This window comes from Oryctolagus cuniculus, chromosome 1 (genome assembly GCF_051225735.1).
Source record: "Oryctolagus cuniculus isolate XC-2025 breed Fujian yellow rabbit chromosome 1, ASM5122573v1, whole genome shotgun sequence".
Classification (NCBI taxonomy): domain Eukaryota; kingdom Metazoa; phylum Chordata; class Mammalia; order Lagomorpha; family Leporidae; genus Oryctolagus; species Oryctolagus cuniculus.
Genome location: NC_142867.1, coordinates 153907896 through 153931888, shown reverse-complemented (window position 1 = coordinate 153931888; position 23993 = coordinate 153907896). Strand labels below are relative to the sequence as shown.

Below are 23993 nucleotides of genomic sequence, written 5' to 3'. Positions count from 1 at the left end.
TTGGAATAAGTGAGGGAGGAGATGTACAATTTGGGACATGCTCAATTGGACTTGCCCCAAATGGTGGAGTTAGAAACGTGCCAGGGGATTCCAATACAATCCCATCAAGGTGGCATGTACCAATGCCATCTCACTAGTCCAAGTGATCAGTTTCAGTTCACAAATGATCACAATGATAGGTCTAAGAGTCAAAGGGATCACACAAACAAGACTGGTGTCTGCTAATACTAACTGATAGAATCAAAAAGGGAGAGAACGATCCGACATGGGAAGCAGGATACACAGCAGACTCATAGAATGGCAGATGTCCTAAACAGCACTTTGGCCTCAGAATCAGCCCTTCAGGCATTCGGATCTGGCTGAAGAGCCCATGAGAGTATTTTAGGCATGGAAAGCCAAGACATTCTGGCAAAATAAAAAGAGAACCTAAATGAAAGATCTCTGTGAGTGAGATCCCAGTAGAAAGAACAGGGCCATCAAAGAAGGAGGTACCTTTCTCTGAAGGGAGGAGAGAACTTCCACTTTGACTATGACCTTGTCTAAATAAGATCGAAGTCAGCAAACTCAAGAGGTTTCCATAGCCTTGGAAACTCATGACTAGAGCCTAGGGAGATTTCTGATGCCATAAACAAGAGTGTCAAATTGTTAAGTCAACAACAGAAGTCATTGTGTACTTACTCCTCTCATGTGGGATCTCTGTCCTTAATGTGTTGTCCAATGTGAATTAATGCTATAACTAGTACTCAAACAGTATTTTACACTTTGTGTTTCTGTGTGGGTGCAAACTGATGAAATATTTACTTAATATATACTGAATTGATCTTCTGTATATAAAGAGAATTGAAAATGAATCTTGATGTGAATGGAACGGGAGAGGCAGCAGGAGATGGGAGGGGTGCGGGTGGGAGGGAAGTTATGCGGGGGAAAAAGCCATTGTAATCCATAAACTGTACTTTGGAAAATTATATTTACTAAATAAAAGTTTAAAAAAGTAACAATCTGCCAGGAAATTAGTTAAAAAAAAGTAAAAGAGTCAGGGTCGGACATTTGGCCTAGTAGTTAAGACACTGGTTAAGAACCTACATTCCATATCAGATTGCCTAGGTTTGATTCCCAGCTCTGCTCCCGATCTATGGTAGCAGATGATGGATCAACGCAGTCGGGTTTCCTGCCACCCACATGGGAGACTCAGACTGAGCTCCTTGCTCCGGGCTCCAGCACTGGCTGGGACACTGCAGGTATCTGGGGAGTGATCTAGCAGGTGGCAGCTCTTAAGTCTGTGTCTCTCAAACGACAACAAAAAATTCAAGTTGATGCAAAGAAAAAAAACTCAGACTTTATTTAGACAAAACAAACATAAATCTGTTTTTATGCTTTCCATATTGGTTTTTAACTGCTCATAAAGCCACTGATAATTGAAGCTAATCTCATGTTTGGAATTTCTAACATGGAAAACTGTATCTTCTAAATAGTTTTATACAACAATGAAAAAGCTCAACTGGGACGTCTGGTATAAATTCATACTACCACAAAGTTAAATAATCGATTGCCCATACTTCCCTCTTCAGCAACAGCTATACATATTTTTCTATATACTTTATAATTATTTTTATTAAAATCAATTCTCTAAATCACTTATGCAGGTTACAGAAAAATGATTTGTAGCAAGTGATCATTAAAATTACCTTCCACATAATTCTATACCTACACTCAACCATCCCTGCCACCACCAAAAATACTACTAAAGTGAACAGTGATGCAATGTAGTATTACAGGAGGCTCAGAACAATCTGTAATCTTAACTTCCTAAATATTCAATGATTTCAACTTTCTGCCCATATAAACAAAGACTCAAGTGACCAAAAATCGGAGGAAAAATGCACAGTACAAAGATCATTTAGCTAAAACTTTATTTATACCTTTCCTCAAGCTATAACCATGCTTTAATATTAAATTACATTATGCATATGCAACTACAACAGTTTAGATTTGCTCAGGAACATGTAATTGCATTAAAAAATAAATAACTTTCTAAGTATTTCATAGTTTAATTGGCCCTTAAGTAGTTTCCCTAAGGGGAAAACAGCATTTTGTGTCTTTAAGAACTAACACATACCAAAGAGCAGTTATGTGTTCATTTAAATCTTGAGGAAGTCTAATGATGAAGTTTGTTGTTGACTTTCTGAAAATGCAATGCAGATACACGCTTAATCACTGTTCATACAGTGACAGAATAGTAAACACAGACGCAATCTCTTAAGTGTACAGTTGTAGGATATTTCAAATGTAAAAAAACTGTGACACTGACAATGGCTTAAAGGAAAAAAGAACCAAAGTCCAGAAAAATGTTCCAGAACAAGAATATACACTCTTAAGAAAGGAGGCTGTCACTTGGCCTCAGTTAGGACTCTGGTTAAGACACTAACATTCTCTGGATTGTGCGCGTTCAATTCCTGGCTCTGACTCCGGATGCCGGCTTCCTGCTAATGCAGACCCTGGGAATCAGCAGGGATGGTTCACACAGTTGGGATCCTGCCACCCACGTAGCAGACCTGGATTGAGTTCTTGGCCTCTGCTTCGGCCATGGCCTAGTCTCAGCCGTTGCAGGACTCTCTCTCCATCTCTCACATAAAATAAAATTTTAGAAAAACTTTAAAAGAAAGAAGAAATAGGAGACCTCTAGATTTGAAACTCTTAATTTACTGTCTTCTGAGACAAACTGATTGGCAGAGAGTCTAAACCACTTAGAACAGAGGCAGCACTAGCCACAAATGGAAACAGGACAATGATTTGATGTCATAAAGGAAATGAGTAAAATGAAATCTCACAAAAGCTTTCATTTCTGTAATAATATATTAATGCACAAAATATCAAAAATACAAAGTCTGGATTTTCCCTTTTAGGTTTATAGTAAGCTATCAACCTTTTATTTAGTGCATTTACTTCCCTAAGCCTTCTGTTTGTCAGCATATGCCATACAATCACACAGCTGGTATCTTACCACGAGAGTTACAGTTATCATCTTAAATTAGTGACTTGTCTTTTTACTCAGACTCACAAATGTAATTTCATTTCCATTTTAAGACACTTAGTATCTTTCTAGTGGTACATTTTAATCAAAGTAATACATTAAAAAGAATCTTGATTTTTAAGTGAATCCTTTCAGCACTATAGCATGATGGGTTTAATTTAACAGCTGAAGCATAATATGTAGCTACACTGTACTGTTTAATCCACAGCTGTAGGAAAATGTTTGATTTCTGAAAAATTAACCAAGATGACACTGCATAGTTATGAACAGTGAAATGCTAGAAAACAGTGAATGAATAAATAAGGTTAATTTTTTTTCATCAGTGGCCATTCATTATTTTGTTTTTAGGAACCTGGAAGAAATTATCTTCTTTGAGTTTCAAATGTTCTGGTAAATCGAGTCGTTTCTTAGCTTCTTCAATATCACCTTGAATTGCTGAAATAAGTGATTCTGTAGAGAGAATACATCAGATAAAGCTAATGAAAAACCACAAATGTACTTTTTTATTTTTCCCTTCTTCAGCCTCTCCTAAAAATACTGCTGGCACAGGGTAGATGCCAAATAATTGTTCCATCCCTTCTTCTAGCCTTTTAACTAAAAGTCAGTAGCACACAAAACAAGTCCTTAATCTTGTAATTTCTCACAGAAAGGTACGGGCACAAACATACACTGCAAATACCAAATGGAAGAAACAGAGTCACTATCTGTTCTCTTTTAACACTGTTAAAAGAAACTTTACAGTAAGAGTCCAAACTATCACACTACTCTAATAAACAGCTGATCACATTGGTTTCCAATGTTCTCTGATTTGTTGTTTCTCACACTTCAAGCATTTTGCAAGATTAACTTCATGACGTAGGAGAGAGGCAGTCAGTCTGTTGGCTATGAACCCAGGCTTATCATGTACTACGTGATAGCTATGGTTTGGTCATCCCCCAGAATTTGTGTGCTGGAAACTTAATCCCCAAAGTCATATTTGACTGGCATCTGGAAACGGAACTTTGGGAAGAAAATCAGTCATGACAGCTTTGTCTTCATGAATGAAGTAATCCATTCATGGATTAGCAGGTTACTGAGGGAGTGGCTTGGTTCCAAAGGTGAGCCATCACTAGCACTGTTACACTGTCTCACCATGCGACTCTGTGTTACAATGCAGCAAGAAGGCACTCCCCAGAGGCAGACCAGATGCGAGTGCCACGTTTGACTTCCCAGCTGCAGAACCTTGAACAATCTAAACGTCTACTCTTTGTAAATTTCCTAGGCCATGGTGTAGCAGGGGTGGTGAAATCATTTGATCTGGCTTTGCCCAGGCAAGTGCATGTAGAACTCAAATTTCAATAAATCTAAAGCAGGCTAATTTTTAAGGTGATAATTTTTTATGGTCTGCGAATGATGCTATAAATATCCAAGTAGCCCTTTGAGAAAAAAAGTTTCCCACCCTCGAGTTACAGCAACAGAAAATGGACTAAGACAGTGACTTTGGGAAAATGACTTAACAACTCTGTGCCAATTTCCTCAGATGGTGGTTGTGGGAGATAAAGGAGCTACTTTATGTAAAGTTTTAAAACAGTGCCTAGCACAATTAAATGTTCAAATATTATCTGTCCTGCCATCATTATTGTAGTGGTTGTAGCAGCAGTAATAACATTTAAGAAGATCAAAATAAGAACTTACCTAAAGAATCAAAGTTTTTTTCTGGTCTAAGATAGCCAACAATGGCCACATTGAGGATTTCCCCATAAAAGTCCTCTTTGAAGGTATGTATGATGTGAGTTTCCTAAAAATCAAGAAATGTTGAAAAGATCACCATTAGCTCACAAAACATTTGAAATTTGAAATATTTGTTTATGGTAGGTTAATTAAAAAAAAGATTTATTTATTTATTTGAAAATCAAAGTCCAAGAGAAAGGGAGAGACAGAGAGAGAGCGCCCATCCATTGGTTCACTCCCCAGATGGCCACAACAGCCAGCCCTGGGCCAGGCTGAAGCCAGGAGCCAAGAGCTTCTTCAGGTCTCCCACAAGGGTAAGCAAAGGCCTAAGCACCTGGGCCATCCTCCATTGCTTTTCCCTGGCCATCAGCAGGGAGCTAGATCAGAAGTGAAAATGCAACTGCACACAAACCAGCACCCCCAGAGTATACTAGCATTGGCAGATGGTGGCTCTACCCTCCTAAGCCACAACGATGACCGCAATGTTGTCTTAATTTTAATGAAACAATCGGGCCAGTGCGGTGCTGTGGTATAGTGGGTAAAGCCACCATCTACAGTGCCAGCATCCCATATGGGCGCTGGTTCAAGTCCCAGCTGCTCCACTTCCAATCCAGCCTGGAAAAGCAGTAGAAACTGGCCCGGGAAAGCAGTAGAAAATGGTACAAGTCCTTGGGCATCTACAACCACGTGGGAGACGCAGAAGAGGCTCCTGGTTCCTGGCTACAGATCATCTGAGGAGTGAACCAGTGGATGGAAGATTTCTCTTTCTCTTGTCTCTGCCTCTGCCTCTCTGCGGCTCTGCCTTTCAAATAAATAAATAAATCTTTTAAAAAAATTTAATGAAACAATCTTCATTAAAATCTTAGAGACCTACGTTAAAATCTAAGTACAGTTTTTCCTGACTTCTTCCATCACCAATTCAGCCCCTAATTTACAAGTAAAGATAACTGTGAGGCAGTAGATATGCTATACCACAAATCTGGTGTCATCTGTTGTTTATACATATATTTAAAAAAAATTGACATTTCTCAAAAGAAGTTATCAGTCTTGAGCTGAAAAACTGAGCAAAGACAAAAAAGAGAGGATGAATCGAGCATCAGGAGATGTTACTAAAAGCACCTGAGGTCAAGACAAGCCTGCTTCAAATGTCCTGGTAAACCGAGTGGCTTCTGAGCTTCCTCAGTACCACCTTGGGGTACTGAAATCAGCAGAGCTGAGGACTGATGCAGAGGCAGAAGAAACAGGCAGGTTCTTGATCAGGAAGCCATGTGACACACAGGGACAGGGTGGGCTGGAGGAAAACAGCGCAGAGGGCAAAAGATGCCCCAGAATGTCTCTGGTTCAGATAAGTCATCTGAACTGTACTAGATTCCCTTACAGAACGCAGCTGCTTTCAAAAGGCAGAAAGACCAACTAAAAGACCAAATACTGAAATAAGATGGCTGGGACTGAACTACAAAGGTGTCAATGGAAACTAGCAAGTTTAAGTATAAGCAACCAGAAACACTGCCTTGATATTAGAGGCATATCTTAAAGTATGTGACTTGAGAAAATCATCTCTGAAGTGATTCTTAAAATTAAATACTTCAATATGATAAATATTTCATCATAAATCTGCTAAGAGAACAGCTAAACTGGAGTAAAAAAGCAACAAAGTAATTAAAACAAATTATGAATGGCCTATTTTTTAAAATCAAACATGGAAATCTCAATTTAATCAATGTTTCCTTCTAACCTAACATATCTGCTTTACCTGTGCCCTTAAAATATAAATCAGATCAAAAAAGGGAAGGAAATATTACATGAGAACTTTAGATTAAGGTGAGTTTTACTTACTCTTTTTTTTTTTTTTTTAAGTTTTAAGCTTTTGATTCAGTGAGAAATGCATAGGAGAGTGAGGGCCCTATCTGCGAAAGAAAGGGAAATCTGGATTCATACCAAGTACCAAGTACCAGGAGCGAGCCATGTGGAGGAGCAGGGAGGCCAGGAAGCAGGGAGCGGGTGGCCGGAAGGGGTTTTACTTACTCAAAACACTTCACAGGGCTGGGGTTGTGGCACAGCAGGTTGGGCCATGCTTGAGAAGCTGGTATCTCTTGCCAGAGTAACAGTTCAAGGCCTGGCTATTCAGCTGTGGATGCAGCTTCCTGCCAATGTGCCTGGGAAGGCAGTGGATAATGGCCCAAGTGCTGTGCCTCTGCCATTCATGTGGGAGACCTAGATGGAGTTCCTGGCTTCAGCCTGGCCCTGCCCTAGCTGTTGTGACCATTTTGGGAGTGATACTAAGGGACAGAAGGTCTTTTTGTCACTCTGACTTTCAAATAAATCTTTAAATGAAACAGAAAAAAAAAAAAAACAGCCTTGGCATATAATTTAATGGAACATATAGATTTCATGGCACCCATTAAACAAAAAGAGCCCTGATTTAAAGAATTTATAAAAGGAAAATATTCATATTAAAAACGAGACTTTCCTTTATAATCTATGCATAGCTCTTTTCCAGCTTTACTGAATTATAATTGATAAAAACTGCTTTTAAAGTATACAATGTGATGACTTGAAATACATACACACTGAGGAGGGTTCCAAGATGGCAGAATAGCAAGAGGGCGGTCTGATCTAGGACAGGCATAATTAGCAGAAAAAAAGTGGAGAAAGCACACTCTGAGGGTCCAGCTGCAGTAGCAGGTCCTGAGAAAGCAGTGGAAACAGCCCAGACCTGTGTGGAAGGTGCAGACACACAGTAACGAGCAAGGACACAACAAAGGACCCAGCAGCTTGGATCCGGAAAAACTGCCTGCTCTGGCAAGCCAGGTGAGGTCAGACTGCACAGGCCCACGCCACTGTTGCTACAGCTGGAGAGACAGCCTAGTGGACAACACTGTCTTTGAGTGCAGCCCCAAACCCTGAGGGCAACAGGGCGACTGCTGGGTCGGGGGGTGGAAGGTGGCTGGGAGGCAGTGTGTCTCTCCCAGTCTCCCTCCCACCACTACCCTCCCCCAACAGCAACTTGCGGCCAGCTGTGGGGAGGGCTGGCACCATTTATGGACAAACACAGGTAACAGCTGCTCCAGTTCTTGTGCACGTACCCAACAACTAGCAGGGATGGTCTCTACTTTGCCAGCTGCACCCACCTGGCAATGGATGAGGGGAAGTACCACCTGCGGGGACACTTGTATGTGCCCAGCAGAATTGTGAAGCAAATAGGGATGTGGTCAGCAGGTATTATGCATGCATATGATCAATGGATTTTTTTTTTAAGATTTATTTATTTATTTGAAAGTCACAGTTACACAGAGAGAGAAGGAGAGACAGAGATAGAGGGGGGGTCCTTCATCTGCTGGTTCACTCCCCAAACGGCTGCAACGGCCGGAGCTGTGCAGATCTGATCTGATTGGAAGCCAGGAGCCTGGAGATTCTTCTGAGTCTCCAAAGCGGGTGCAGGGGCCCAAAGACATGGCCATCCTCTACTGCTTTCTCAGCCATAGCAAAGAGCTGGATTGGAAGTGGAGCAGCCAGGACTTGAACTGGCACACAAACGGGATGTCAGCACTGCAGGTGGTGGTGGCTCCACCCGCTATGCCACAGCACCTGCCCCAATCAAGGGATTTTACCAGGGGGCAGAACCCATGTCCCCCGCTGACTTTGAGTCTGGCTGGGAGGATCAGGCTCAATCCGTCAGGGCAGAATACACAGGGGCAGCAGCTCTGGGAACCCTTCAGTCTCTCTGTGGACAGGACAGACTGGTGGGGTGGACTGGACCCTCCGGACCCTCTTGTACTCTTTGAGCACGGGAGCCCTGGTTGCTGAGACTGTGAAAACACTGCATGCGAGGAGGCAGAGTGTAGCTGGGTTTCTGGGCAAAAACTGGGTGCTGCTGTACACTCTCAGAGCTCCCTGGTTGCCTAGAGCAGCTCATTGCCGTGGGAACTGTGCTCACAGTGAGGACGGTGCAGATCATCTGTGCGGTTCAGACAGTGGTGTGGATGAGTGTGGAACACTCTGGGAGCCAACACCGGGCATTGCTCAGCTTGGAGGAGAGGAGGTGAGGGGGGTGATCATACCATTTCCCTCCTGCTGTTAACAAGAGGGATCTACCACGCTCCACCCTGGAGCACTGACCACAGCTAACTGGCCACACCCACCACACACCTCTTGGTATTCACTGAAAGTACAGACGTTCCACTAAGCCGTAGTGTCATAACTCAAAGATAAAAGCCACCAAAGGGGGGAAAAATCAACTGCACAAATGCCTAAAAAAAAATGCAGAAATTCAAAAAACAAGAATAAGGACTGAACAGACATTTTTCAAGAGAGGAAATCCAAATGGCCAATAGACATGAAAAAATGCTCAGGATTGCTAGCCATCAAGGAAATGCAAATCAAAACCACAATGAGGTTTCACCTCACCCATTAGAATGGCTCTCACACAGAAATCAAAAAACACATGCTAGTGACTATGTGGGGAAAAGGTACCCTAATCCGCTGTCGGTGGAAATGTAAACTGGTGCAGCCACTGTGGAAGACGGTACGGAGATACCTCAGAAAGCCGAATATAGACTTAACATATGACCAAGCCATCCCACTCCCGGGAATTTACCCAAATGAAATGAATCAGGATATTAAAGAGTTGTCTATACCCTCATGTTCATTGTAGCCCAGTTTACAATAACTAAGGTATGGAATCAACCCAGGTGTCCATCAACTGAAGACTGGATCAAGAAATTATGGTAAGTATACACTATGGGAATACTACACAGTGGTAAAAAAATAAAAATGAAATCCTGTCATTTGCAACAAAATGGATGCAACTGAAAATGATTACACTTAGTGAAACAAGCCAGTCACAAAAAGAAAAATACCATATGTTCTCTATGATCTGTGGTAACTAATAGAGCACCTAAAAGGTAATCTATAGGAGTGGAACTGACGCTTTGCAATGCAATGATTTTGAAGAGCCCTTGTCTTGACTGTTGAGGAACACTTTTTGTTTTGTTTTGTTTTTTGTTTTCTTTTCATACTATTTGGGGAACTCAACTTAGTGTAGGGTTAATCTTATGAGTATAAAATTAACTAAAAATACATCTTTGTAAAAAATAAAAATGAGAATGGAGAGGGAAGAAAAAGAAGGGTGAGAGGGAGGTAGAGTTGGGAAGAATCACCATGTTCCCTAATTTGTACATATGAAATGCATGAAGTTTGTATTTCTTAAATAGTAAAAAATAAATATATACATTAATCAATGATTAATCAAACTAATACATCCATTATAATACAACTCTTTTTATATATATATATATATATATTTTGACAGGCAGAGTGGACAGTGAGAGAGAGAGACAGAGAGAAAGGTCTTCCTTTTGCCGTTGGTTCACCCTCCAATGGCCGCCGCGGCTGGCACGCTGCGGCCGGCGCACCGCGCTGAACCGATGGCAGGAGCCAGGTGCTTCTCCTGGTCTCCCATGGGGTGCAGGGCCCAAGCACTTGGGCCATCCTCCACTGCACTCCCTGGCCACAGCAGAGAGCTGGCCTGTAAGAGGGGCAGAATCCGGTGCCCCGACTGGGACTACAACCTGGTGTACCGGCGCCGCAAGGCGGAGGATTAGCCCAGCGAGCCGCGGCGCCGGCCTATAACACAACTCTTATAAGAACTTTGCTTTTGTTAGGTTAGTAAGCTTAAAATCACTTACACGTGAGTTGAGATCATATACTGTGGTAAGAGCATTGATTTAAGAATCTAAAGTCTACAGCTGCACACTTCGGTAACCATATAACCGACCTCTGTGGGACTCCGATTTCCCACATGTCACTGAGTGGGATGAATTAAAATATAAGTGTACTTAAAAAAGTTCAAGGAAACAAAGAAATTTAAAACTAAGTTTATTCTTGTGCAAAAAATTTGAAACCTATGCAGTTTTTTCATAATATACATTTTGTACGCATTTTCTGAATTTTCCCTTAAAAAGATGGCTCCTTGGTTTTATGAATATGAATCAATAAATTTCACTTTTCTTTTCAGTAAACATTTGAGTAAAAACGAAACCAAAATATACACGACCTTGATGCTGACAATTCCAAGTCATTATTGAGGGTAATGGTAAAGATGTCTACTCTTCCAGATCGATAGATTCAGTGCTATCCCAATCAAAATCCTAGGTTTTGGCCAGCGCCGTGGCTCACTTGGCTAATCCTCTGCCTGCGGTGCCGGCACCCTGGGTTCTAGTCATGGTCGGGGCGCCGGATTCTGTCCCGGTTGCTCCTCTTCCAGTCTAGCTCTCTGCTGTGGCCCGGGAAGGCAGTGGAGGATGGCCCAAGTGCTTGGGCCCTGCACCCGCATGGGAGACCAGGAGGAAGCACCCCGCTCATGGCTTCACATCGGCGCAGTATTGGCTGTAGCAGCCATTAGGGGAGTGAACCAACAGAAGGAAGACCTTTCTCTCTGTCTCTCTCTTTCACTGCCTAACTGCCTGTCCAAAGGAAAAAAAAAATCCTAGGTTTTTTTTTTTAATTGTAGAAACTAACAAATAATTTTAAAATGCACATGGAAATGCTAAAATTATCTAAGTAAATCCTGAAAACAAAACTAGAGTATCTGTACAACCAGATATCAAGATCTAATATACTGCTGTGGAAATGAAGACCTTGTGATAATGGCCTAAGGTTAGACAAGCAGACCAATACTATGTAGGACTGGATACCTGGACTCTCAAATACATAAGATCACTTGGTTTATGAGCAGGGGGAACACTGGAGGGTGGGCAGCACAGATTGTCATTTTCTGAGATTTATTTATTTGAAAGGCAAAGTTAGAGAGGAAGAAGAAGAAACAGAGACCTCTTCCAACCTCTTGTTCATTCCCCAAATGGTCCCAATAGTTGGGGCTCAGTCAGGCTGGAGCTAGAAGCTAGGGACTCTATCTGGGTCTCCCACGTGGCTGGCAGGGGCCTAAGCATTTGGGTCATCCTCCACTGCTTTCTCAGGCACATTAGCAGAGAGCTGGATTGGAAATGGAGTAGTTGGGACTTGAATAGGTGCCCATATGGGAAGCTAGCATCACAGGCGGAGGCTTAATGTGCTGTGCCACAACGCTAGCCCCAGGATATTATTTTCAGTAAATGGGCTAGGTTAATTCTACATGCAGATGAGGAAAAAATAGTAATCTTTACCCTTACCACACACGACAGCATACTCACAAATGAGAAAAGTCAATTAAGCTTTTTGAAGAATACATAGATGAGTTCATGACTTTGAAGTGGGCAGAGTTGTTAAATGGATTATAAAAAGCACCAATCAATCATGAAAGAAAAATGATAACCTGGATTATATTAAGGATCACTGTTTTTCAAAGACAGTATTGAGTATTAAAAACAAAAACACAGCAATATACAGTTCCAACAAATGAACTGGATCTATAAAATACTAAAAGCTTCTTTAAGACACAATAAGACAAAGAACACAATTTTTTGTAGGGCAAAAGACTTGAACAGGTATTTCATAGATGTCTATTACTGTCAAAGAAAAGCAAAAAGAAAAACTCTGAAATGTACGAACACTCTACCACTGTGAAATCAAATTTTTCCTAACTACTGACAAACTTCCAAGGCAATTTGTCACTGGTGCTATAGTAATATTTCTGCTGAGTAGTTAAAGAAAAGTTAGCGATGGCACAGCCTTTCATCCTCTACTTTCCTCTCTCTTTCTACAGTAAGGTATTCTTTGATCTTTAATCAACTCTTTTCCTTATCCCCTCCAACAAATAATTTTCACCATCCTACAAACTTCAGTGAAATTCTGAACAAAATGTTAAGTAATTCTGAGACACTACTATTGGCTTATACTAGCACTGAGTTTCAAGTGACATACTTCTACAAGGGCACTTCAAAAAATCCATGAAAAATGCATATAAAAATGAGGCATGTTTTCACATTTTTAAATCAAAATAAGCATCTTTTGTTTATCTTTATTTTTATTTACTGGAATGACAAGAGACAGAGAGTGCCTATCTACTGGTTCACTCTTCAAATGCCCATAACAACCAGGGCTGGGCAAAGTTGAAGCCAGGAGCCTGGAACTCAATCTGGGTCTCCCATGTGCCTAGCAGGGAGCAGAGTACCTGCGGCTCTCCAAGGCAAGCGTAAGTAGGAAGCTGGAGTTGCAAGAGGAGCTAAGACTTGAACCCAGGCACTCTGCTGTGAGATGAAGGTGTCTCAAGCAGCATCTGAACCACTGCATCAAATGTCCACTCCCTAAACTTATCTTCTAATTCCATTTTTTCCAAACTTTTCAAAGTATCTTCATTTAAATAGTCAAAGAAGATGGGATTAGCATGATTGTCAATCTGTTTTCCCATACACTCCAACCAACAAAAGACTTAGCCAAATCTAACAGGTAAAACAGTTAAACTGTGTGGGTGCTGTGAGAAGAAAGTCGGATTAGAAGAGTACACCTGCAAGGTCATTTAAAAAAGAAAAGAGTTTCAATTTACCAGTAAGCACCATCCCTTTAGTAAGCATTAACCATTATTCCATCATCCTATGTTTAGGACACCTCTAAAAATTTCAACTGAGCAACAAATGTACCACTTATGGTAACTCTGAAATAAATATTATGTCATTGAAATACTTGCAGAATTGAAAATTCGGGACTTAATGCATTAACAAAGTAATTAAACAGTAAATGAGCTACACTAACTGTGGCAAGCTCAATTTCAGACCTCATTTCTACCCCATAATAGTATTATTATGAACTTGGTTTTTAAGTCCACTTTTTATTTTCTGCATGATTTAAAAATTAAATACATAAAAAATTAGTCTTTGACTTAAGATGGCTAAATTTAGGATTTTTAAAATTCACAATGAGCCTATCAGGATATAACCCCATTGCAATTCCACAGTGGAAGCCAAGAAACATCTGTATTAATCTGTTATTGGGGATACAACATATAAAGATGTAATTTGTGGGATCCATACGCTACTTAAATTGTTATGAACTCAAATTAGATTTCTTAGGGCCGGCGCTGTGGTGCACTGGGTTAACGCCCTGGCCTGAAGCGCCAGCATCCCATATGGGCACCGGTTCAAGACCCGGCTCTCCACTTCCGATCCCGCTCTCTGCTTTGGCCTGGAAAAGCAGTGTAGGATGGCCCTAGTGCTTGGGCCCCTGCACTCACATGGGAGACCTGGAAGAAGCTCCTGGCTCCTGCCTTCGGATCAGTGCAGCTCTGGCCGCTGTGGCCAATTGGGGAGTGAATCATTGGATGGAAGACCTCTCTCTCTCTATGCCTCTCCTCTCTTGGTGTAACTCTGACTTTCAAATAAATAAATAAATCTGGAAAAAAAAAAAAAAAGACTTCTAGAATTTCAGGGTGCTAAATTTAATTCCCACAAGAGCCACAAAGAAACTATACACAAAATCCATTAAAGGAAATGAGAAAGAGGAGCAGGCATTACTGTGTGGGGAGTTGACACTTGAGATGTCTGCATGCCAGCATGGGAGTGACAGTTTGAGCCCCTTCTGCTCCACTTCCAGATCTAGCTCCTGTTAAACGTCCCTGGGAAGCAGCAGATTATGGCTCAAGTATTGGAGTCCTTGCCACCTTCATGGGTAACGCACACGGAGTTCCTGGCTCCTGTCTTTGGCCTGGGCTGGCCTAGCCCCAGCCATTGTGGTCACTCAGGAGAGAACCACTAGATCGAAGCGCTCTCCCGCTCTGTGTGCGTATGTGCGTGTGTGCGTGTGACTCTGCCTTTCAAATAAATGTTTTTTAGAAAAGGGAAATGAGAGGGAAATCAAAATATGTCTTTACAAAAAAATCAAGACAAAAGGCAGTAATTAAAGAAACGAAGGGCAAAAAGTTAAAGGTATACAGAACAATTAATGTAATACAGGGCGTCACCCTTTATAAGTTATTATTCTAAAAGGATTAAACACTCCAATAAGAAGGGAGTGATTACCAAAATGGATTTAAACCATGACCCAACTATTTGAAGTCTACAAGAAAATCACGTTAGATCCAAGGGACAAATAGTTGAAAGTAAAACGAGGGGAAAAAGATATTACATTCAAATAGTAACCAAATACTTCACTTTTAAATCCTTCAAGTATGCTGCCAAAATTTCTACAATTTTAACTATATTGAAACTACCACTGATGAACACTGTTGTGCATGAAATACTGTGTATTACTTAAACCACCATTGCATTGTCAGTGACAGAGCAAAGTACAGTTCTTACCATGGACTTCTTTACATTCTTGTAGTATGGGTTCCAGCCTATGCTCACCACCATCTTATGGACATCTCCACTTCCAACGCTGGCCCAGCCATAATAAATGCCGGTGGAGAAATCGGCCGGAAGGCTGTCTACGACTTGTTCAGGGAAGTTAGCTAAACAACAGAAGTAAATATTCTGGTGTTACAAGTTTCACACTAAATGTCTGTAAAAATCACATGCAGGGCTCGTCTCAACCACGACACTCCCAAAATTCCCAGGACCCTGTGTTTACCAATCCCATCCTTCCATATTGTGGCTGGTATTTCTTTCTCCTCTTCATCTGGACAGGCCAGGAATGAGATACAAAGTGTATAAATCTCAATCGCTCTCTCTCTCAGACAAACAAAGAAAAGGTGCAAAACAAACATATTTCTTTTAGACCTGGTCTTTCCTAAGTGGGTTACGAATCACTTAAAAAGATTAGTTTCAAAGTATTACAAGCCTAAGCCCGAACTTCAGAGACAGCCCTAGCCTGTATTGTTAAGAATAAATTAAGCAATCAAGGTTTCATTACTAAATCCCATGAAAAGAGCGACTTGGCTCTCCTTCAACTACCTGTGTGACCACTTGGACACTATACAATAGCAGATTTTGAGAAACGAACTTTAACATCGCCTTGAAAGTTCAGCCCATCTGGCCCACATCACATTTCTAATGAGCAAGACAAGTGCCACGCTTGGCCACCTCGACCCTGGGTGGGCAAGGAGGCAGAAGATCCTAAGATACCTCTCCAGCTTCCGGCCCCTCAGCCCCTCTCAGCCTTGGTTCCCAGTGAGTTCAGAGCCAAGGGGCAGAGAGGAGCTCTCTCAACCCGAGCAAAGGGCGGCAGGGCATCGGGGCAGAGAGGGTACTGCCTCCGGCCTGGGGGGCCCACGACCCTGTCCCGACTCACGTCTCTCCCCCGCGTGACCAGGCCTGGGGGCTCCGCTCCGCCCCGCGCTCACCTGTGGGGATGCCCAGCTGCTTGGAGCCGCGGCCGAAGCCCCGCACCACTTGGCCCCGGCAGAAGTACGGCAGGTGCCTCATGACGCCGTCCACTCGGGGCTCGGGCTGGGGGCCGGTCCGCGCGTCCGGCGGAGCCGCCGTGGAGGCGGTGCCCGGATCCCCCGGACCAGCCGGCGGACACGGGCCGGGGCTCTGCCGGCCGGCCGGGTAGGTGCACCACCGGCCGGGAGGCACCGACGACACGCCGCGGTGGGTCCCTCGCGTCGCTGACCCAACAGAAGAGCCAAGGGACTCAGGCACTGCGTCTCCGCCGCGAGAGCTGCTGCAACGGCAGAAGTAAGCGCGGGTGTGACCGCACGACCGCGCAAGAGGACTCAAAACCTGGCCCCCGCGCCGCCGGCACACGCACACTTCCTCTGCAGAACCGCTGTGCCCGCTCGGCTTCCGTAGTCGGCCCCGCCGTGGCCCCGCCCCGCCGTGGCCCCGCCCCCAGCTCGCTCCCTTCCGCCCGGTCTCCGGCTTCCTTCTGCTTCCCGCTTCCAGACGCCGTAGGAGGAACCGCATTTTCAGCCAGAGCATCGCGAAAGTACCGTTCCTAGTCCTCGATGTTTCTTTTGTTTCCCAGCTTTTCATTACAATCCTGATGCCAAAGCAAGATACTCTTTGAGCTGCTGAGCACCCGCTAGGTTGGCCGTCCGTGATCATTGGCTCCATTCGCTCCTTAAACATTTATTAAAACTCCAAACTAGCCAGCTCGAAGGCCACCTCTTTCTAGAGGAAGCCCAGGCCGCTGTCCACGGTGTGAGTTTCACGAGTGCAAGCTCCGGGGAGCCGTCCCCACGGTTAAGCGGGAGCCCTGTGGCAGACGGAGGGTATCCGCGCTGCGTTCTTCCTTGAGATGCGGCCGCTGCCGGCTCCCCCGCTTTGGATGCCTCCTAGAGAATTCAGTAAGGCCAATAAAAGGCGTGATTGCCACTGCAGTGCAGGTGCAGGCCTGCGACCCTTGGAACTAACTGATTACCTCCAGAAGTAGCTCGAAGATAATTCACAAGGGAAGGCGTGTAGGGAAGCGAGCGGCGGCTTCAGAGCACCGGGCTCCAGGCCCTCTGCTTTCAACCCAGCATGCCTGCATTGTGCAGCCTGGGAGGACCGGAGTTCGGCCTGGCTCACTCCTGGCTGTAGGAGGCATTTGGAGAGGGAACCAACGGTTGGAAGAGCTCTTTCTCTTCTGCGTTTCCATCACATTGGCTTTTAAATAAACTTTTTAAAAAACCTTAAAAAGATAAGTCACAAGGTGATCATTATACATTGTACAAGGATATAACAAAGTGCATGCTTCTTACCTCTCACAAATGATCATTTTCTCTATAAGTTTGTGTGAAATTAAAAATTTTTTTAAATTTATTTTATTTGAGAGGCAAAGAGATAAATAGGCAAACAGAGATCTTCCATCCACTGGTTGATGCCCCCAAATGCCCATAACAGTTGCTGTGGTCCAGGCCCAAAACAGGAGCCTGGATCTGTATTTGGGTCTCTAAAAAAAATAGATGGCCAGGACCCAAATCCCAAATACTTGGGCCATCACCTGCTGCTTCCCAGAGGCTCATAAGCAGGAAGCTGGATCTGACTGAACTGGAACCCAGGGACTCCGATATGGGATATGGGAGTTCCAAGCTGTGACTTAACACTGTGCCAAATGCTTGCACCTTGCATGAAATCCTGTGCAGACTTTGCAGTCACTGTCTATCTTCCATTTATATAACTCTGATAGTGCTTACCCTCTGTTAAAATTACATTCTTTCTGTACTGATAGGAAGGGGACTCGGTTGGCAAAATTGTTTTATTTCCCTAACACTGTAATAGCACCTGGTCCATAGCGAATGCTCCATAAATATTTGCAGAATGAACAAATTTGAAAGTCCTGTGTATGACAAGCACAGTGCAAGGTGACAGAGGAATAAAGGAACTAAGATGAGGTCTAATTTCAAAGGCTCAGACCAATAGAACAGACAGAAGAGTAAGCCTGATGACAGTGCTATCCTATAAATAAACACCCAGTAAAAGTCCTACACAACTGCCTGGAAGACTTTAGGGGAAGTAGATTTCACAGCAAAGGCATGGTGTAGTTAGTGGTTAAAACTAGAGTTAGGAGGCTGGTGCCGCGGCTCACTAGGCTAATCCTCCGCCTGTGGCGCCAGCACCCAGGGTTCTAGTCCCGGTTGGGGTGCCGGTTCCGTGCTGATTGCTCCTCTTCCAGTCCAGCTTTCTGCTGTGGCCCGGGAAAGACAGTAGAGGATGGCCCGGGTCCTTGGGCCCTGCACCCACATGGGAGACCAGGAGGAAGCACCTGGCTCCTGGCTTCAGATTGGCGCAGTGCGCCAGCAATAGCGGCCATTTTGGGGGTGAACCGACAGAAGGAAGACCTTTTTCTCTGTTTCTCTCACTGTCTATAACTCACTCTGTCTCTTTCTCACTGTCTAGCTCTGCCTGTCAAAATAAAATAAAACTAGAGTTAGATATGCCAGGGTTTGAATTCAGAGCCTAGCTGAATAACTTTAGGCAAAATACCATGTCTGAATCTCAATGCCCTAATCAATAAACTGGGGCTATTAATAACATTGTGGGAATTAAGTGAGATAATATATGGCATCTCTGAAATTGCCTGGCTGAGAAAGCTGAGTTCATTGCCATTATTTTTGCTAGAGTGGCAGAATTTTACCTCTTCCTGTTTCTAGCTGGGTCTGAGAATTAAACTGACAGCATAAGATAGATCAATAGGAGAAAAACAAACAAGTAAATTTAATACAAGTTTTACATGGCACAGGAGCCCTCGTAAACAAATGAAGACTCAAAGGAGCAATTAAGTACTGAACTGTATATGTATAAAGACTAGCAAGTTATGAAAAAGCAACTGAATTATCTGGGAGGCTTAGAAGATAAAAGAGTTATTTTAACAAAGTCTGTCCAGGAAGCTCTCAGTTTCAACTTGCTGTAGTCCTTGATGAAAATATTACTTGCTTTCTCTATGGGGAAAGACTCTTTTGCATGGAGTTTCATCTCTTGTTTTTAGGAAATAAAGAAGTCTGAATGATTTTTCTTGCCCCTGTTTTCAAGTGCTTTTAATTCAAAAGTCAGTATTAATAGAAGTAGTATATTTTTAACATCTACATTATGAGTGACACACCAAATAAGAAACACGTAGACATGAGTGTCAGCTAAGTCATCCTTGGGTCTTACTCCACCAAGCCCCAGGTTCCTAGGGGGTGTGAGAATTAAATGAGACATACAATGAACTGAGTCATGGGTGATAAATGAGCAGAGGCAGTTTTAATAATCAAGTAAGATAATGTTAAGTACTTTCCACAATATCTCATTTAATCCTCACATAAGCTTTGAAGGAAAGCTTTAACTTCAACTTATAAAGAAGGAAAGAGAGACTTGAAAATTGTCTAAGATGGAGCAGTAAGACTCCAGTGTCAATTCCTATACATAGTTATCATGTAATCCACGTAGACTACAGAAGGGAGAATTCTGGTCTTTTTCTACTGCTGCTGAATAGCCTGCAATGGCTCCCCTCCCACTAAAGAATAAAACTGCCCTCCAAGGGTTCTAGCTCTAACTTTGCACAAGTATTTTCTCCCTATTGGTCAAATCAGACTCCTCCACACCACCTCAGAGACCAAAGAGTGCTTGAAACAATTCAGGTGATAATTCTGCAGGCTATCAGACTGATTCTTTTTCTTATCCATTTGACTCCAAAAATGTGCTACACAGCATCTGCAGTTACCATTGCATATGTGAATCTGGGGTTGACAGTCTGCCAAGCATACACTTTTCACTGAGACAAGATTCCAAAATATGCTTTTCATTCTCCCCTCCAAACTGTACTTGCAGCATCCTGCCCTGGGCCTGTCTGTAGGAGAGTCCACTTCTCTAGTTTGAATTGTCTCTGCAGGAAGAACGATCACATGGAAGACAGGAAAAGGAGATAGGACTGGGCGCTTGTGAAGGAAAAGAGGGCATGCTAAACAAACAAGAAAACATGAACCTAAAGAACTCTTAAAACTCAACAGTAAGAAAACAAACAAGTCCTCTGAAAAACAGGCAACGGATCCATTGAAAAATGAGCAAATATATTAAGATGTCAAATGTGTGTATGAGAAGATACTTCACATTATCTGCCATGAAGGAAATGCAAGTTACAACAACCATGGGATCTCTCTGCACACCTGTTAGAAGGGATAGAATCCAAAACACTGACACTAAATATGATGGTGAGGATGTGCAGCAGCAGGCACGCCCATTCACTGCTGGTGGGAAAGCAAAATGGCAGTCACTTTGGAAGACAATTTGGAAATTTCTTATGAAACTTAAATATACTTTGTGTCCTCCTTGGTATTTATTCAATTGAGTTGAAAAGTTACATCCACACAGAAACCTGCACATGTTAGAGTCTGAAAAAGCCCACCGCCCGAGGAACGACTCCAAGAGACTTTTCTCTCATGCAACCAGCAAAGGGTTAAAGATTTATTGATTATCCAGCATGCTGGGACTGTCTGATCATACATGAACAGAGCAGCCCCAAATAACCAAAGGTTAGGGTTTATAAAGGCAAAAACCGCAAAACCGGGAAGGGGGGAATACATGGTTGCTATGCACGGTTGCTATACACAGTTGCTAAAATCAAAAGAGAGTACATAAAATCAAAAGAGAGTATATGGTTACTGGGGTCAACATAACCTAAAACCTAAGTGAAATTAATATTTATCATAATCTTGACAATACCAGTTACAATATTACAATTAGGACTTGACATTAATGTAAGACACAGACAAATCACATCTTTATTATTAGCCCAGGTAACCCAGGTGCAACCTTTTTACTTTTAAGCTTGAGCAATCATGCTAGGGGGTTTTTGTGCATTGCCAAGGGTGATGTAGTGCACTGCTATTGTCCGACTATTTGAGATCATAGTTTCAGACCAGAGTCTCACGGTGGGGGGGTGCTTTCTCAGAATGGAGTCTCAAGTGTTTCAAAATGGAGTCCCTACTTTCAAGGTGCTACTTCACTCTGTCTTATTTTTACAGCTGTACCAGGAAGGTTTAAACCTGTAAGCTTAAGCTTAACTTTTTACACCCGCACATATACAATTTTAACTCTTCACACTCACGATTTGTTCACATTGTGAACTTTGTTCACAATGGCCAGTGCTTGGAAGCAACCACCATGTTCTTTAGTAGCTGGAGATATAAAACTGTGGCACACCCATATAATGTACTGTAATTCCATGCTAAAAAGAAACAAGCTATCAGGCCACAAAAAGACATGCATATTAAGTGAGAAAGGTCAGTCCAAAAAGGCTACTTACTGCAAGAGTCCGATTATGTGACCTGGAAAAGGCAAAATTATGGTGACAGTAAAAAGTTTGATGATTTCCACGGAGGTACAGGTGGACGGATGAATAGGTGAAGACATGGCATAGAAATTATACAGCAGTTGCCAACCTAAAGTTGCTGGTTTTTTTAAAAAGTCAATTGTTAAAAAACAAATCTAAAAACTCTGACCTTTAGTTTGACATCAAGGTTCACACCGTTTAACAATCACCAAATCTCTTCCAATCCATCTTTCTCCCCTGTTCCAACAGAATCCAAGTCTCCATCCTTTTCCTAGCTCACTTTCTATTCTCCCAGTCTTGGTCTTGACCCCAGTGAAACCCCATCACTTTTCCTAAGTCCTTCCAAGCTTGCTATCATTCCAAAATCAATCTAAACAGGGTTTCAAAGGCCTTCCCTCCCTATCACATCCCTGCAGTCTCCATACTCTGCCTAGGAAACTCTGGGAATTCTTTCAGCTCCTCTGCACCCCTGGGCCTTTGTATAAACAGGTCCCATAGTGTGCTACCACGAGCCAGACAGCAAGGGAGACTGTTGCTCCCCCTCTTCGTGGAGGAACGACACGGGACCCTGCGCTGTTCTTTTGTCTGCTCGGCCCTCCCCGGGTTTGCTGCTGGTTCTTCCCGGGTTGGCTACCGTCCCTTCCACCTCCGTGGAAGGGCGGTGCCCCCTGCCACTTTCCCCACTTCCGCGGGGGAGCGGCACACCACCGGCCGGCTCTCTCGGGGGCTGCACAGGTGTTCCTTCAGATAGATGTTCCTGGTGCATGTTGTCTCTCTCCTCCTTTATAGTCCTCTTCCACCAATCCCAACTCTGCTACCCACACGCTGAGTACGCTGCTCTCCTCCAATCAGGAGCAGGTCCTACAGTTTATTGGTTGAACTGGAGGCAGCTGTGTAGAAGCTGTTTCTCCCTTCTCAGCCATATTGTGGGAGAGCAGATGCATAGAATAAGTCTTAATTCCAGTAACAGTCTAGTCCAAGTTGCTCCCCACAGGAGACCTGTGAGTTGGGCACATTAGACGAAGCTTTCCAAAGAAGGGGATTGGGAGCTTGGGAATGAGGCTCAGCGGCTAAACAGAAGGGGGGAGATAAGATGTGTCCAGCTGGGAAGAATTCCTCCAATCTCATTCCCAAGGCAGGAATTAGTCTACTGAGGAAATAGAGCTGAGTACTACAAAGCTGGGTAGTCCTTGGAGGGGAACCCTGGCAGTTACCACGTCTTCAGGACTTGAATTAATGCCTTTGTGCTCCAGCTACTTGTCTGTGAGCTGGGTGTAATAGCAATGGCACCCCAGAAGGCATTGGAAGGGTTTAAGACAGTGCATATAAAGCAACTAACAAATCACTACTTTGTGTATAGTAAGCCCTGTGTACTTGCTGTTCTGATTCTGATTGTTTGTCTGTTAATGGCTTGTGGGAATTATTGTAACCAGACTACGTGTACCAATGGACAGGCTGAGGTGTTAAGATCTTCATAATTCCACCATGAATCCTCCATTTTTAAAGTTTTAGTGTATTACTACAATGTATCTTGTAGTTCAAACCAAAAATTTCCTTTGTATAGTACAGATTTACTCACTGAAAACACACGAAGTGTGTTGACCATGTAGGGAAGGAAAAAAAAATTTATCCTTCAACCCTAAAGAGTTCCTAATTGGAACAGATCCCCATAACAGAAAATAAATTAATAAGGTAAGAACACAGAGAAGCATTCATACTTCATGTAGACCTAGGAGAAATCCAGAGAATGAGGAATTCTCTAAGAGGTGACTTAGACCTTCAGCTCATATAAATCTTCAATTAAAAAAGTTATATTTTTAGACAAAGGAAAAGGACTTGAGGCTCTAGGGGTGGCAAACGGTGGGAAGGCAAAATAAATGACAGAAAAGCCTCATTGGGGCTGGCGCTGTGGGGTAGCAGGTAAAGCCGCTGCCTGCAGTGCCAGCATCCCATATGGACACCGGTTCTGGTCCCTGCTGCTCCACTTCTGATCCAGCTCTCTATTGTGGCCTGGGAAAGCAGTAGAGGATGGCCCAAGTCCTTGGGCCCCTGCACCCACATGGGAGACCCGGAGGAAGCCAGGAAGCTCCTGACTCCGGGTCAGCGCAGCTCCATCCGTTGCGACCAAGTGGGGAGTGAACCAGCGGATGGAAGACTTCTCCCTCTCTCTGCCTCTCCACTCTCCATGTAACTCTGACTTTCAAATAAATAAATCTTTAAAAAAAAGAATATTCTCAACTTTATCTTCTAATTCTTCCAAAAAAGTTAAAAAAAAAAAAAAGCCTCATTACTGGAGCTTGTTAATGTGGAAGCTTCCAGGCAGGCAAAGGCTGAAGTTGGCTTCATGGGTTAACCTTTGTCCTTCTTGCTGCAAGGGAGAGGAGGGCACACTTGTCTTTGCATATCTGTGTCCTGTTTCTGGGCCAATACAGGGAGGGCGGAGAGCACTCCTGTATCTGCTTCCTGCCATCTGCCCTTAGGTCAAACAATTTTTTAATACCAAAGATATTTGGGGGTGACATATTCTGGTTTCCTTAACAGTCTCTACTCCATCTAAATTTGGTTCAGATATTGTAGGTACTGTTTTAACACATTAAATTCATCAAACATATATTTCTAAATAACACTGTCAAAGCTAAACTGG

The 23993-nt window shown here is 43.1% G+C and overlaps 1 protein-coding gene across 3 annotated transcripts in view; it reads right to left on the bottom strand.

Moving 5' to 3' along the window:
• Positions 1-1314: 1314 nt before the first annotated feature.
• Positions 1315-23993, bottom strand: part of RFK (riboflavin kinase) — a 65803-nt gene continuing 43124 nt past the window's right edge. The window contains exons 1-5 of one of the 3 annotated variants that reach the window (XM_089336639.1): positions 15954-16389; positions 14971-15122; positions 7309-7457; positions 4706-4808; positions 1315-3481 (exon numbers count right to left, since the gene is read on the bottom strand). In XM_089336639.1, the coding sequence (XP_089192765.1) occupies positions 4706-4808; positions 7309-7457; positions 14971-15122; positions 15954-16035 (486 nt within the window). In that variant the 5' untranslated portion in view covers positions 16036-16389 and the 3' untranslated portion in view covers positions 1315-3481. Of the gene's footprint in view, positions 3482-4705; positions 4809-7308; positions 7458-14970; positions 15123-15953; positions 16390-23993 lie in introns of those variants that run through there. The other 2 variants (XM_002708243.6, XM_089336644.1) reach the window with 2 other exon arrangements.